This window comes from Pongo pygmaeus, chromosome 1 (assembly GCF_028885625.2).
Source record: "Pongo pygmaeus isolate AG05252 chromosome 1, NHGRI_mPonPyg2-v2.0_pri, whole genome shotgun sequence".
Lineage (NCBI taxonomy): Eukaryota > Metazoa > Chordata > Mammalia > Primates > Hominidae > Pongo > Pongo pygmaeus.
In genome coordinates this window covers 65,879,813-65,896,688 of record NC_072373.2, presented here as the reverse complement: position 1 = coordinate 65,896,688, position 16,876 = coordinate 65,879,813, and the positions used below count along the sequence as shown (strand labels likewise).

The 16,876-nt window shown below is 40.1% G+C and overlaps 1 protein-coding gene across 5 annotated transcripts in view; it reads left to right on the top strand.

The window, feature by feature from the left end:
• RGL1 (ral guanine nucleotide dissociation stimulator like 1) overlaps positions 1-16,876 on the top strand; it is a 305,456-nt gene that overhangs the window by 256,707 nt on the left and 31,873 nt on the right. For all 5 annotated transcript variants that reach the window (XM_054443341.2, XM_054443321.2, XM_054443311.2 and 2 more), the window contains 5 exons: positions 2,656-2,759; positions 6,255-6,339; positions 11,982-12,071; positions 14,319-14,405; positions 16,721-16,753. In XM_054443341.2, coding sequence (XP_054299316.1) covers positions 2,656-2,759; positions 6,255-6,339; positions 11,982-12,071; positions 14,319-14,405; positions 16,721-16,753 — 399 coding nt within the window. The remainder of the gene's footprint in view (positions 1-2,655; positions 2,760-6,254; positions 6,340-11,981; positions 12,072-14,318; positions 14,406-16,720; positions 16,754-16,876) is intronic.

The window sequence follows — 16,876 nt, the reverse complement described above, 5'->3', positions numbered from 1 at the left end:
GATGAATTGACATTTGAAATTAACTTTGAATAACAGATAGGATTTTTGGTATTTGAAGATTAGAGAGGTATTTTTTTTTCTAGGCAAAAGAAATTACATCAGCAAAATAATGATTTTGAAAAATTATTAATATGAAAATATCATATTAATTTGTGTTCTGGGCTCTATGGGTAAACTCTCAACCAAAACACATTTTGCTTTATGTCCCCTTAAATATGTTTTTCCTTAAGCCCCTATTGATAGGGCATAATGTTACATTCTCTTTTGTTGTCTTTGATTAAAGAGCAGAGACACAATTGTGCCAGATAATTTTCCTTGAGTCTTCAGGTGGTCTGTTATTACAGACTTCTTAATGTATTATGAAAGTCAGCAAGAAACAAAGAGTATAAGTTGCATAAACAACTTCTATTTCTCCTATTCTAAATCGAGCTTATTGCTCAGCAAGTAAGAGATACAAAAGAAGTTGTGAGTGAGATATAGTGTAGAAGTTCTGTCTTTTTAGAATGATAAGGAATTTTTTTTTTTTTTTTTTTTTTTGCCATAAGTGCCACAGCATGTCTCAAAAGCAGACTGTCTACCCCTAATTCATTCAACTACTTTGGCTATAGTGACAATATAGCATCTGTGTATGTGACATAGTGGGGCTCAAGCGATGACTTTTGGTCCAAATTGAATATAAATTGTGTATTTATGTAGTAATAAGAAATGCAAGTTGAATCATTTGAAGTATATTTCAAATCCCATATCATGTGCTAATAAAGCCAAGGGCCCTTACTTTTTTTTGGTGATGTCACTTCCTAATACTGAGTATGTTGTATCTTTTACAATTGTGTAGGGAAATGTAATAAAATAATGAGGCTCACCAGTGGTTTGCTACCAAGATTTATTTTACCTTTCCTGCATTCATCGTAGTCAATTTCTATTGAAAGGATATTTGAAAAAGAAAATTTTTCTGACCTAATATGACTATATTTTCTTGGACTGCCCTTAATGGTATGTTTTTACTTTTGCATCACATCTCCTGGAAGATGCCTCTTTTTCTAGAAATGGGACCAGATGCCTTTTGTACTCCTTTAAACCCTTAGTTTAAACCTCTTTTTGAATAATGTGTTCCATATGTTTATTTCAATTTGCATGATATATCTGTGCCTGAGTTCCTTTTTCTTATTGCAAGTTTCCTGATTTTTAGAATATAACTTTTGTGAACCTTTGTTGAACCATGCTCCCAAAGGCTTAGTTTCCAGATTGCAATTCAGAACATTTCTCTTGCTCTCTCTGTCTTCCCCTCCCTCCCTCCCTCCTTCCCCTCCTTCCTGTCCCTCCCTTCCTTCCTTCCTTCCTTCCTTCCTTCTTTCCTCCCTCCCTCCCTCTCTTTCTTTGTTTCTCTCTTTCTCTCTTTCTCTTTATATCTTTCCAAATAAGGGGAGGACATTGAGGCATTTAAAAAGAGTGGACATGACTTTTATTAAGTACTTTGGCATTTACTCTAAAGAAAATGTTTGAGGGTTTGTTTGGCATAGTTTTCAGTGTCCAGATTTTGGCATGCTAAATTAGAGTGCTGTTTTTCCTTCATATTCAGCATTAACATTTCTTTGCGAAATGATTCTCAAAGTGATTTACATTTATGCCCAATAACTCTGGGACTCCTTACCTGAGATACTCTACACAAAACCAAACATGCGCTCACATGGTGTACTCACTTGTAAACACTGGGCCTAGTACGCTGTCATGTGCCTGTATATGAAGCATCTCCTTTGACATAAGGCCTGGTCCACTCTCCTCACGTTGCTACCTTCCCCATGCCAGCCAAGAATGGGACTTTCTCCCTGTCTGTTTTGCTGTCCCTGCTATTCAGTCACAGGACTTTGACTCCAAGGTGACTAACTGCTGATGCTACAGGCTCCTTATGGTAGCTTAAGTTTAAATAGGGAGCCTCTCTCCTTACCCAGAAAATGGCATCCAGAATGTTTCCTGTTCTCTTTCTATTTTGTTTTAAAACATTGCCAAAATGAATTTTATTTTAAAAGGCCGAGTTATTTTGGAAGCATTGAAGTACCAAGGTGTTTTTGAATGTTTATGGTTGCAGGACAAGCCAGTTTGAAACCAAATGAATGTGCATAAAAATATCCCCCCTTGGCTAAGAGCATAAAAGCCAAAGTTAAACTTGTGGTGAATTTTTATTGCCAAATTATATACACCTCTGTGGACAAGAGTTGGTCATGAGATGTTCAATACCATCTGACCTCAAAGTGGCTGCTGCCCAGCTCATTTTGGGATCTAAAGAAGATCTAAAGTGCATATTTTTAAGACATCTGTGTGCTTTCAGCAGAAGAAAGTTGCTCTTTCTAGCATAGCTCTGTAGACTTACCTCCATTAGTGTTTTTACTAGGAAAGCTGGAAACTATAAAACTGTAACAACAACACAAAAAAATATATTGACGGGAGAAAAACAAGCATACTGTGCCAAAATCTATAAAGTGTTTCGATGACTGGGGTGGGAGGAAGGAGCCACTTTTTGATGTTCAGTATTTATACAGCTGCCTATTTAGTGGTAAGAATTCATAGCAGCTGTGATACCTCTAAAACAGGAAACCACCGAGTCACTGTAATATTGATAGTTAAATGCCTTTTATGTTTTAATCACTCCCCATGCAGGAATGTAGACTCCTGAAGAATTTTTCCTCCTTGAGGGCCATCGTTTCGGCGCTGCAGTCTAATTCCATCTATCGGTTAAAAAAGACTTGGGCTGCCGTCCCAAGGTAAGTTCCCAAGTGTTTGCTCTGCTTTTCTTTGGCCGGGATAATTAGTGGTTGTGATGAGTCCTCACCTTCAAAGCTTGTATCACATAACTAGAGAAACATATTTGAAATCCTCTGTGTGTTTCAGGCAGGGTGCATCTTACACATAATCATTAATGACTTTTGAGGCAGAAATCAAACTTGTTCTAAGTATACCAAAGCCAAGATTATTGGCTTTGGGGATGATTTGAAGGATGTGCTTATTATCTGGATTTTGAGGGATAAGGTTGTGGAGTGATGAAGTTACAGCAATTTGCCATTACTTCTGGTTATTTTTCAACCTCACTACAAAGCCCTAAGCTATTTTAGGACTCAAGGGGTAATGTGTGCAGATAGGACATTAGTTCTTGATGTTCAGTAGGAAACTATTTAGTTGTCCTTTTAGTTTCAGCATTTTAAAAACTATCTTATTGGGATTAAAAACGTTTAAATGTTCTTTCCTAAGTACCTGAAATTATTAACTGGCCACATCCTATATTGTTTTTCTTCATATTTCTTGGTGCAACCTTTGGAATAATTAACAATTTAGTTTCCTGATTTTTGCACTACTGTCATCGCTTCCATTTCCAGAACTTCACTGTAGATCAAAGAACTTTGTGCAAAGGAAGGAAAGGTGAGGGAGGGGGCAGTTCTGATTCTCTGTCACTACAGATTTAGAGGCTGGGGATTGTGTCATGAGTACAACTAGGCCAGCTACATTCAACAAGTTTCCCCAGGTTTGAACTAGTCAGGAAGTTAGGCTATATCAGGGAAGAATGTACAAATTCTGTATGGTCTATACCACATATGGTATAGTCAGTTTCAGTTAGGAGGAGCGGGATGCCAGCTGGCATCCCAGCCAGGCTGCCTTAGTGGGGCAGAATGTAAGGTCTGGGTCCTCAGTTTCATAAGTTTACTCAGAGTTGATCAAGCCCTAAGGGACTGACATTGTTTGAATTTGCAAGAGCCCCAAGCTGGTAAACCAGAGTTTCATAAATTTATGCTGAAAAATGAGTGCCAGAATCCTCAAGCTTGCTGATAAGCTCATATTCTCATTCAGGGGATAGTCTACTTGGTGTAAGCCAAATTATTTATTAGGTGATTCTTTGATGGGTAAAAAGAAAAAAAATAAAGTGGATGTTTATAATGCCTCATGTTACAGAGCTGTAGAAGCCACAGCTACTTGCACTCCAAAGCTCGTGCTTTGTTTATGACACCAATATCTATCAGTAGAAGAACTGGCAGGCTTTTCAAAGACCAATGCAATTTTCTTTATTATTACTCTTTTTTTGGGTTCTTTCTTCTCTATTTTGAATAATCAAGGTGATTGTGTGTATTAAAGAGAGATTAGTTGGTTGATTTTCCTCTGCACACTTCTCCTTAAGAATGATAGGGTCATATAAAATCATTACTTGATAGGCCCTGGTGAAATGTGATGGGAAAATCAGAAGCATGCAGTGTCCCCACCCTTCACACCTCCACTTCACCTCTTCTTTCCCTTACCACCACTCCCCACTCAACTGTAGTATAGTATCAAAAACAGAGGGACAGTCAAGTGTTAAAATGCAGCCTTACTCAATTGATTGCAGCCCTGTCTGATTGCCACGAAAGGTAATCCTTTCTTTGATGGTTGAAAAAAGAACACTAAGGAAAGTCATGTAACCAGCCTAAGATTTCTTCCACAGCAAGTTTGAGACTAAAACACGAGCAAAAAAAAATTAATGGACTTGTATCTTAGTCTCCTTGGTTGCCATATGAAAAGATTTATTCTAGCTGGCTTTTAAAATTATTTTCTAAAGACAAATGAAAAACCCTCTAAGCTGCATTCTGTATAACATATGTTTCTGGTTTGTTTCTTAGTTGGTTTGTATGTGTTTTAGCAAGGACACTACAGAAGTGTCACAGTTCCTTAGAGAACACACTTCTATATCAGCTTTACATGTTCTCCATTGCTAAATTCAAGGAACAGGATTAAGATAACTTATTTGGACATGGTGCATCTATACAATGGAATATTTTGCAGGCATAAAAGGAGTGTAGTACTGATACCTGGTGTAACATGAAGGAACCTTGAAAACATGCTAAATTAAAGAAGCCAGCCACAACAGCTACGTATCATATACTTGGACTTGTATATGAAATGTCCAGAATCAGCAAATCTATGGACACAGAATGTAGATCAGTGGTTACCTAGGGCTGGGACTGGGAGGACGGTAGGGTCACAGGGTGATAGCTAAAGGGTAGAGGGCTGCTTTTTGGGGTGATAAAATATTCTAAAGTTGATTATGGGGATGACTGCACAACTCTGTGAATATACTAAAAAGCATTGGACTGTATACTTCAATGATATGTGGATTATATCTCAATAAAGCTGTTATTGTAAAAAAAAGAAAAGAAAAAAGATATCTTATTTGGTTATCACTTTCCCTATAATCCTTGACATTTGTTGCTTTAAGCAGACAAAGGGAATACCTATTTGTTTCTCTTCATTTAGGGCCACGTATAATTAATTTTGAAATTATTTTCTCCAAATATGAATAGCTTAATGGTTTTCTTTATTATTTAGAGTAATATTACACTCACTATAAAACAGGCTCTTAATAATGGTCTTTTTCATAATAATGAAAATGTTGCATATGTAGTGATATTGCCCCTATTAATTCTTTGTCTTCAGAATCATGCACTCATTAACCCTGGAGGGTGTGTAGAGAAAACCATGAGGCTCACAGAGATGTAGTGTCCTGGAAAGGGAGAGGGGCAGAGCAGATGCTTTGCATATGTGGTTTCACTCACTGTCCCAGCAGTCCCATAAAAGCACTGTCAAATTACCCTTGTAGAGATGAGAACATTGAAGCTCAGGAGAGTTAAGCAGCTTGTCCAGGATCATTCAGAAAGTGAGTGGAGAGATGCAATTGGAACTCACCACCTCTGGTTGCAGAGCCCATCCGGTTCCACCATTCTCTGACTCTGGGAGTAGGAATAGTGTCCTGTGAGCCAGAAAATTTGGCTTCCATACCTACAACCCTCAGCAGTTATTCATGGAAATTTGGGAAAATCCCTGGTTCTGGCATCGTCATCTCTAAACTTAGGGGCCTGGCCAAGATGACCTCTCAGATCTGTGGGCTCTGTGTGTGTAACAGTTGTTTTTTTTTTTGTTTTTTTTTTTAACTCACTGACAAGAACATGTCCTAATTGAACAACTTGATGCCCCAATTGAATAATCCTTTTTTGTGATTATAATATGCATGGCTAGGGAAATATACCTCTCTCCACATGGGTGGCCAAGTCCACCTTAAAAGAAATAAAAAGCCATCCCACATAAAAAAATTCATGGGCCTTATCTGTGCTTACAGTACCCACCAACCCTGAGATCAGCACAGTCCCTCCTTAGACATGGGTCCTGAGGACAGCTGGGCCAAAAGTGTCGGGTTATTCCTAACTCTTCATTGTTAATATTTTCTTAATCCCTTTTCATAGGGACCGAATGCTGATGTTTGAAGAGCTTTCAGATATCTTCTCAGACCATAATAACCATTTGACCAGCCGAGAACTACTGATGAAGGTGAGGCTCTTAGTGAGGGTGCTGTGTAGTGCTGTTAATAGCTCTGGATTCCATTCAAGGAAGAGTAGTGTGAGGGCTCCTTAAGTTCCTTCAACCCCGAAGAAAGCCTAAGGTAACTAGAAGACAAAAATTTTTTAAAATGCAGAATCTAAGAAACTTGGGGCTGAGAAAATTCTAAGTCCAGTTGAGCTCTCTCTTTGTACCTCCCTTAGCTTGCCTGTTATGCAAGCAGATTGTGAAACTTGAGTTCATATGTGTATGTACCTCCTTAACAAGCTACTCTGCAAATACCAAGTGCTGGCAGTTAGGTGGGTGAGAGGCCCTGGAATATTCCTTCTCAGCAAAACATCTAAATGACAGAGGCCAAGCCTGCCTGCAATTCCACATCCTTTATTTGGACTAAATTGCACAATCTGTCAGTCAGCAGTATTTATTGAACACCAAGTAAGTGCTGACTTCTGAATGACACACTAGGTAAAGATATAGCTTAGTTCATTTTATCTCTCCAGACATTTGTTGAATGCCTAATATTTGTAAAGCTTTGAACCTGCTTCTAGAAATATGAAGATGACTAACACAAACACTGTTTCCTGGAGTTTACCTTCTAATTGGGGTATATAGACACTAAACAACAAGAATAAATAGTCAAATAAAGACAACAAACAGGTTGTGAACAACCATCAGAGGGGAATTAACATAGACCAATTATCCTCATAGTCTTTCTATAAAGTAGATTTTATCATCATCATTTTGTAGATAGCCAAGACTCAGAGAGGGTAATAACCTGCCCTAAGGCATACAACCAATAGGTGGTAGAGCTAAAATATAAATGTAATGTGGTGAGACTCTAAAACCTGTGCTTTTATCACCAAGACATAAAGCTATTTCTTCTGACCTTTTTGGAGTAGGGTGCAGGATGGATCAGATCCAGCTTCATAGAGAAGGTAAATTAGTAGTTCAGTAAATATTGGTTGAGCACCCACTAGGTATTGGAGATATAACCATATTAAAGGCAGTGTTTGGTCTTAAGGGGATTACAGTCTCATGTGGGAGGTAAAACATTTATAAAATAGTGTGATAGGTCCTACCATAGGGGAAAGTCCTGAACTGGGCAATCAAAAGTTGTGATTCTTATCCTTAATCTCCTTTTCTATAAATGGGAGCCAATCAAAGTATTTGGTCTGTTGACTTCATAGAATTGTTTTGAAGATTCACTATGGTAAAATACTTGAAAGTGCTATGCAAATGTAAGTTATTTTTTGTATTTGGTGAGCTATATTCATGTAAAACCAAAGTATGCATAACAAATGAAAATAAATAGAGAATAGGCTGCATATTTGAGCTTAGGGAAGATACTTGGAGTAGGAGTGAAAATCAGGTAGAGGTGGGGTTAGTAAGAAAAGGCATCCAGGTGCTAACCCTTAGGTTAGTCGATCCTATGAGGGCATTTGTTATGGTCTTCATGACTGTTCCTGTCCTATGTCCTACTTATCCTTCATGTCTCAGTGTAGACTCCTCCTTTTCTGGAAGCCTTCCTTCATTCTCAGGTCTGTGCTCCAGGAGAAGCTGTCATTTCTCTGTCCTGGCACTTATCACTTGCTCTATTGCAATTGCCTGTCTCTCTGCTGGTCTGTAGGCCTCTTGCAGGCAGGGGCTGTATGTATCTTTTCACTTTGAATCCCTAATGACCAACCAGTGCCTGGCATGCAGTAAGTGTTCAGAAGCTATTGTTTGGCTGCATGAATTGATGGGTCTTATCATTCACATGGCTTTTTAACAATATGCCCACTATTAGCCCTTCTTGGAGTAGGTGATATGAGAAGGGCAGTATGTGCTGATGTCTGACTTTGGATTTGGACTACCTGATTAACTGCACACTAAACAATCATTGCTGAGATCGTGTTACTCCCTGCTTCACATGCCGCTGGCTTTGCATACTTTAAATGGAAACCCATCTGGCTGGAAGGAGATGGCTTAGTGGTCTCCCTGTCAGCAGTATGAAGCTAGACTAACTGGAGCCACACATTCAAATCCAAACAGCCCTGAGTCTTCCTTCCAAAGTAGATAAATTGAATACTGTGCAGCTCATTGCCTGGTAGCAGCCTTCTGGCTGAAGGCTTAGAAGTGAAGCTGTATCGAGACATTAAAGATCCCATAAACCTTTCTTAAATGCAGAAGTTACCCCAGTACTCTAAATTAAATTTCTTATAGATATGACTCAAATTCCAAAGAAATGAAAAACTTGGCTGTGAATTCATGTGGTCTGTGCATTATCATTAATGACAGTGAAATGCTTTGGGCAGTCCATGTATATCTGTAGGTCCTTTTCCAGTCATTTTTGTTAATCATTCTTCATGTGAAGTGTCTAATTCTGCATGTAAATTGTCAGCACATTTTTTTTTTAAATGGAATCACAAGGTACTTAGGTTCTCAAAAGAGTCACTAGGAAAAACTACTGGCCTCTGTTTCTAGTGTTACTCCTGGGTTTATACTGATTTATGGTTGGGTAATAATATAATAGTTTTATTTTATTTTATTTTTTGTAGATATGTAGTCTCACTATTTTTCTCAGGCTGGTCTCAAACTCTTGGACTCTTAGTTTTAAATGACCTAACTTCTCTTCTTCTGGGAAGTTGTAACATGCCGCTTATATAATATGGCCCAGGCAACGTGATAATTAGCAAAAATCTGTGGTTTTCCTTTTAATTGTTTTTAAAAATGTTTCATTTCCTCTCAAAGACTATCTTAAACCTGCTATGTCCTTATGATTTCTGAAACCTGGGTAATTCTAAGCAGGTGAATTATAGTCTGGAAATTTCAAGACATCAGGAAAGAAAGCAGAATGCCACTAAATCTTGGTTCTCATGACTCTTGGTAAGAATTTTTTTGGTTGACTTTATATAAAGGACTGCTAGAAAGCCCCAGAAATTCAACCCTAATGGAGACGTATGTTCAGTGATACTCCAAAACATGCTAAACTCAAAGTTAGAGCAAGAGTCTGTTACAACTGTGACAGTTCTGAGCTATAATTGCTGGTAGCTACTGAGCTTAAGTTAACCAACATTTATGGAGATGGATCCAGAGTCTAGTAGACAAGTTCCATCTAGACCTAGTAGAAGAGGGCTCTCTGAAGCCCAAGAACAGCATGGATGAGGGTAGCTGAACTCTGCTAAAGATGGATATAAAGAAAAGGTGAGACTTAAGCAAGCCATTTGCACTATAGAGACGGAGAGTGAAGAGAAGGGCAGAGGAGGAGATAAAAGGAGAGAGAGAGGGAGGAGATTGATGGAGGAAGAGGGAGATTTGGCATTTATCCAAACATAGGTGATGATTAAAGTCATGAGATTGGATAGTATTTCCAAAGACATGAGTACAGCAAAAAACAAGAGGATGACTTTGACAAGAAGAAGAATCACTAAGAGAATATGAGAACAGCAGAGGAGGCAGGGGGAGAGAATGAGTGATACAGTCACAAAAACCTATGAAAACCTTCAAGAAGGTTCAAGGGATTGGTGTTGTGCGACGTTGCAGAGTAGGAGATTTGGGGCTGAGGAAGGAAAAACTGAAACTGCTGGATGTGGCAGATAAGTGGATTTTGAGTTGACACCTCATTTGGAATAATTGGGACTCGTCAGTCTTTTTAGATCTCTAGCAGGGATGGAATCTCATTCTCATGAAATCATAAAGTCATGGAATCAACAAGTCTTGTAGCTCCCCATCTCAGGCGTTTCTCTCTCCTGTCTAATGAGGAGGTTGTCTTAAGTGCTCTTTTGAGATCCCTTTCACCTCTGTTATTCTGTGATTCTTAGGAGCCTTTGAACTTTTCAGAAATCCTCTTTAGGAATTTTAGCCATGTCTACAATAATTTCCGATACATTATTCCTCTGCCCATAACTGACATACTGGAGGGAGACCAGAAAGACCTACACACCGGAAAGAGGTGGGCACTCTTATTGAAGTCAGACATAATTGATTTCTCACTCTAAGCAAATTCTCAAGAATTTCGGAGGACTCACAACTATCTAGCACAGGAAAGGCGCATATTAGGCTGCTTTCTTTTTTTTAGAGGTGGGGTCTCACTATGTTGCTCAGGTTGGACTTGAACTCCTGGGCTCAAGCGACCCTCCTGCCTCAGCCTTCTGAGTAGCTAGGATTACAGGCGTATGCCACCATGTCCAGTATAGGCTATTTTCATTCATCCCTGGGAAAAACTATGAGTGGGAGATCATTAAATAGTAGCTCTCTTTATTATCATTTGTGGTGGGAAGAACTTAAATAGATAATGAGTCACTGTGGGTTCTGTCCCAGTAGTGTACCTGGGACCTGAGTTAAGGCTGGTGAGAGATGGAACATGTTCATGCTCTGTCACTATCAGCAAGGCCAAGCCACTGAAAAAAACCCTTTTGCGGTTGTACAGTAGTGGAAGGTCACGTGCTGTGGTAATACATAAATCTCAGGAAAAGTGACTAAGGAAAAACTAGTATAGAAGTTATATACTACTGAATTGTGCAATTTACCCCCCATTCATGCAGTTCCTGGAAAATGAGAACTTAACAAGACCCTAAAACCGCAAAACCAAAAGCACTTAATGTTCAGTCAGCAAATTCATGATTATTCATTACATAGAAGAGTTTGTTGTTAAAATAGACAGGAGGAGAGAAAGGGTAGCCATGTGTCCTCAGGTACCAGGAGGAAGGACTGATTTGTAAGAGTTCCAAACCTGAGAGGCAATTTAGAAGAACTGACTGGGAGCTGGGGATGTGTGAAAGTTCGACTTTTATGGATTGGTCATGTAGTACAATATTGGACTTCCTCAGAAAACTTCCGGTGCAAAAGTTTCATTTAGCTAAGAAATGCTACAGAAGTAGTCCCTTTCTTTCACAGAATGCTGGCACATCCATTTCAGGCCAAGATCGAGAAATCACAAAATGTACTGAGGAAGTCGATCTTTGTTTTCAGGATATCTGATTACTTTGAGTTTAATTTGGGATCTGTAAAAATGTCTTCATTTATGAGAATTGCCTGGCTTGTATTGATGATTGCTTTCATAACCAAATCAGGTGATCTTCTTACAAAGTAAGGGGAAGGCCAGGTGTGGTGGCTGTCTCACGCCTGTAATCCCAGCACTTTGGGAGGCTGAGGCAAGTGGATGATCTGAGATCAGGAGTTCAAGACCAGCCTGGCCAACATGGCGAAACCCCATCTCTACTAAAAACAAAAAATAAAATAAAATATAAAAATTAGCTAGGTGGTGGCACATTCCTCTAATCCGAGCTACTCGGGAGGCTGAGGCAGGAGAATCACTTGAACCCGGGAGGCAGAGGTTGCAGTGAGCTGAGATTGCGCCGCTGCACTCCAGCCTGCCCAACAGAGCGAGACTTCGTCTCAAAAAAAAAACAAAGTTGGGGGAAGAACAAGAAAATCCAAGTCCACCAGCCTCATTATAAATAGGCAACTTGCAACAAGCCAGCCAAGTATTTGCATAATATACATTGTGAGAGCCTGCTGGAGGCCTCTTCATTTTGCATGGCATTCCGAGCGAGAGTTATGCAGGGTTGTGTGCGAGAAACTGGATGCCTCTTTACTTCTTACCATTGTGGCATCCTGTATCAATTCCCTCTGTGTGCATTTCTGTTTCTTAGGAAGGAACCTCAAAATTTGCAAACCTGGACAGCAGTGTGAAAGAAAACCAGAAGCGTACCCAGAGGCGGCTGCAGCTCCAGAAGGACATGGTATGTCTGGCCCTCGTCTTCCCTGACAGCTCACAGAGGAGAAGGGCCATGTGTGTCTGGGCTCCCACACGGCACTGGCACCTTCAGTCAACAGGGCACCCAGGCTTTCAGAAAGGGTCTCCCATTCTCTACCCCATTTGTTCTCAATAGCCCTGGGAGGTCTATAGGAGAGAGATGATTACCCCCATTCAACTAATAGGAAGTAAGCACTGGGTGGCAAATCTGTTTTCTGGCAAAGTTGTTTTCTGAAGGTGAGGGGGAGTCTACAGCAGGTAGACTTCCTCCCTCCTGCAGTCTCTTCCACCCACTCCTGCACTTAGAAGCTGCTCCACCTTGGCCTGAGAGCTTCCTACTGTAGTCAGCTTCTGAAACATGGTGACCAAGGAGAAAGAGTATCTTCTCCACAGGGCCCTGGTCCTTGTACTCAGAGATCTTTTCATTTGTTCTAAACCCTCTAGCCATTGCCCAGCTCTCCTTACTAAGCCCAAGGCTAACCAAATCTTTATAGTTTTTTAATATTTAAAGGAGCGTCATGCCTCCCTCCTGAAGACTGAAAGATAGTTATTATCAACTTTAGCTTCATTTTAAACTTCTGACTGTTAGCATAAAGTGTGGAAGACCAGAGGGAGGAGATTAGAGACTGACAAACTCTAAATATTCTGCTTTAAGAGGGTTTTCTCTTTCTTTGGAAAGCTCAACGTAAGTAAGAAATGTTTTTAAATGATAGGACTCTTCTGCAACATGAAGCCTATAAAACATTCACAGTGTTAGAAACTTTTTTTGTTGTTCAAAGACAAGCTAAAAATAGCTGTTACCAAAAAAATAGATTATTTTAGTACAGGATGAGACCTTGTACACAGAATGGGAAGGACACACTGCAGCTGACAGTGAGTTCCTGAAGGACAAAACCCTCCTTGGTATGAACCTCACAAAGCAGTTCTGGCTGAGGAAGCAGCCAACCTCATGTCAAGCAGCCTGGCTTTACCCTGTTTGAGGGTTTGTGTTCCTGCCAAAATTTCCAGAATTGGCTTGATGAGATTTAGGATAAGGGATCCATGGGGACCGCTTTTTACTTTTCCTTTAGGATATTTAGTGCCTTGGTGGCTTATTGAAGAAGAGAGACGATTTTAAAGGAGATTTAGTGAAATGAATATAGTGTATCCCTGCAGTTGTAGGTAGAAGTGCCTCCACCTTCATTTCCAACTTTTTATTCTGGAATAAGTTTAGATTTACAGAAAAGCTGCAAAGCTAGAAGTGCAGTTTCCCTCATTGTTAACATCTTCTAAAACCATAGCACACTTGTCAATACTAAGAAACTGACACTGGCATAATACTATTAACTAAAATCTAGACTTTGTTTGGATTTCACCAGTATTCCACTAGTATCTTCTTATCTGTTCCAGGACCCAATCCAGCATACCAACTGCATTTTGTTGTCTCTCACCCCTGTCTCTTCAGGTCTACGACAGTGTTTTCTTGACTGTTTTTTATGACCTTGGTGGTCTTAAGGAGTCTATCCAGGTATTCTGTAGAATGTTCCACAGTTTGAGGTTGTCTGCTGTTTTCTAGTGATTAGACTGAGCTTCTGGATTTTTAGAAAGAATAGCACAGAGTAAAGTACCCTTCTCATCACAGCACATCAAGGAGTGAATGAATGGTTTCAGCGTGACATCTGGTGTCGTGTTGATGGTGACACGAATGATGTTGAACTTTATTACTTGGTTAAGGAAGAGTTTGCCAGGTTCTCCCTCAGAAGTTACTGTTTTTCTCTTTCCCTCCTCTATTATTTGAGAGTTAGTCACCAAGTCTAGCCCAAGGGGTTATTTTAATAGTGATGCCCCATACTTTTGTGGTACATACTCCTCTGTGTACAACAGCCAATGGTGAGGCAATGACTATCCAGTGCCATCCCAAACTACCAGGAATGTCCCCATGCGCTGAAAGAGAACAGACATCCTTCTCACTTGAACCAAAGCAAAACATAAACCCCACAGCCAACACTTTTGAACAGATGTGTATGATCTCCTGGCTTTGAGGCTTGGTTTTCGTGATTTCACAAGTTAGACATTAGATCATGGAGTTTCTATCCTATTTGTGTAGAAATTTTAAAAATGTTATTCATGGAGGTTAGCATCACTGGCCCGCAGTTAGGCCTTGAATACGTCCATTTGCTGCAGCTTGAAGATTCCTAAAACCCTTCAACTTTTCAATAACAATAAGGACAGTTTTGCTTTGGTTGCTCTTCAGGGTGTGATGCAGGGAACTGTGCCCTACCTGGGCACCTTCCTGACTGACCTGACCATGCTTGACACTGCCCTGCAGGACTACATCGAGGTGAGTTCCATGTGGGTGGTGTGATTGGGCCTGCAGCCTTCTCACTGGATACCCTAAAGACTAGTTAACTTCTCTTAGTATCTTTTGAAGGTCCAAAAGTACATGGCATTGTGCTAGCTGTTAGGAGGAGTACAAAGAATAACACCAAAGACTAACACCAGAAGTGGCTCAAAATCCAGTGGAAGTAATTAATGTATCAAAATAAGCAGTGAACGATAGTAATAATAGAAATTCAAACAAATGCATTGAGAGAACATGGGAGATCCCAATTATTATTATTTTTTTGAGATGGAGTTTTGCTCTTGTTGTCCAAGCTGGAGTGCAATGGCACGATCTTGGCTCACTGCAATCTCTGCCTCTCGGGTTCAAGCAATTCTCCTGCCTCAGCCTCCCAAGTAGCTGGGATTAGGCGTGCACCACCACGCCCGGCTAAGTTTTTGTATTTTTAGTAGAAACAGGGTTTCACCATATTAGCCAGGCTAGTCTTGAACTCCTGACCACAGATGATCTGCCCACCTTGGCCTTCCAAAGTGCTGGGATTACAGGCGTTGAGCCACTGCACCCGGCCCACAATTAACTCTTATGAGGGGTTGTGATAAATAGGGCTTATGAAGTAGTGGGTTTGGGTTTGAACAAGACTTTAAGGCCAGGCGCGTTGGGTCATGCCTGTAATCCCAGCACTTTGAGAGGTCAAGGCAGGCGAATCACCTGAGGTCAGGAGTTCAAGACCAGCCTGGCCAACATGGTGAAACCCTGTCTCTACTAAAAATACAAAAATTAGGCTGGGTGCGGTGGCTCACGCCTGTAATCCCAGCACTTTGGGAGGCTGAGACAGGCAGATCACGAGGTCAGGAGTTCGAGACCAGACTGGGCAACATGGTGAAACCCCATCTCTACTAAAAACACAAAAATCAGCCAGGCATGGTGACACATGCCTGTAGTCCCAGCTACTCAGGAGGTTGAGGCAGGAGAATTGCTTGAACCTGAGAGGCGGAGGTTGCAGTGAGCCGAGATTGCGCCACTGCGCTCCAGCCTGGGCAACAGAGCAAGACCCCGTCTCAAAAAAAAGAAAAATAATAAATAAATAAAAATACAAAAATTAGCCGGTCATGGTGGCAGGTGCCTATAATCCCAACTACTCTGGAGGCTGAGGCAGGAGAATCACTTGAACTCGGGAGGCAGAGGTTGCAGTGAGCCGAGATCGTGTCATTGCACTCTAGCCTAGGTGCCAGAGTGAGACTCGGTCTCAAACAAAAACAAACAAACAAACAAACAAAAAACCCCACAAGACTTTAATGTTGAGTAGGACTACTTGGTGGGGTAGAGAGTTAGTCAAATTTGTGATTTTTCAAATATGCTTTTCTTTTTGTATTGCTACCTGCTGTGGGGTATTTTTCTCTCTCTCTGTCTCTCTCTCTCTCTGTCCCCCTGTCCCTCGTTCTCTCTGTTCCCCCTCTCTCTACCCCTACTCCCTTCATTCCCCGTCTTCTCTGAAAGGGAAAATACATGAAAACTCAGATAAATAGCTTGTTAGTAGCAGCAATAAAATATTAAGTGAAGAAGAAATTTCAAATTTGAAATGAAATTGAAAGATAGCTTGTATATTTCAGCATATACTACCCCCTTGTTATCATATGCAACCAGCCTGCTTTTATTGTATCTTAATTAGAAGAAGTAGAAGTTACTTTGCATCTACCTACCTTTGGATTTGCCACAGTGTTGTGGACACATTTATTCATTTTGCGTTTCCTGACTTCTATGTCTCTTCACATCCTCTTCCTCAGCTTATCTCAGGAAACACCCATCAGTGTTGGGGAATTTTGGGGAGTAACCAAAGATTTAGAAGTTAAATTCAGCCTACTGAGAATAGGAGCTGAGGGGATGAAGAATTGAAACTTAACTTTTCATGATGCTATGGAGAAATGACTTCCCTTTTGATAAACCATATGAGTCAATGACCATCTGTTTTAGTTGCTTTTGGTAAGGGAAAAAAGTGTAATGGAATATTTACTCAAGCTTTTATCTTTACTGGTTCTGCAAGTGTCTTTGGATCCTGATTTGTAATTATTTATCATTACTATTTTAGTTGGTTTCAGACATTTCAAGAGAAGGCTTTCTGCCTATCCTGCCTTATAATAATAATTTTTTAAAAAGTAAAACAGGACTCTCTTCTTCCACAGTAGTCATAATTATAGGATCATTGATAATTGTGACTTTATCACCCCTTTGATCTATTTTAATGTGACCTGTAACAACATAAGGCTGTGTTTTAAAGTAACTTGGTTGGTCACTCTTTTTATTAAAATTTCTTTTAGGGTGGACTGATAAACTTTGAGAAAAGGAGAAGGGTAAGTAGAGTTGTTGGCTGTGGTTTTCTGTTTTCCTTTGTCTGAGCATGAAAAAAATGAAAGAAATGGGGACTTAAGTTTTTTTGTAGAGGCAGAAAAAAATGAGTTAGCACCTATTGAACG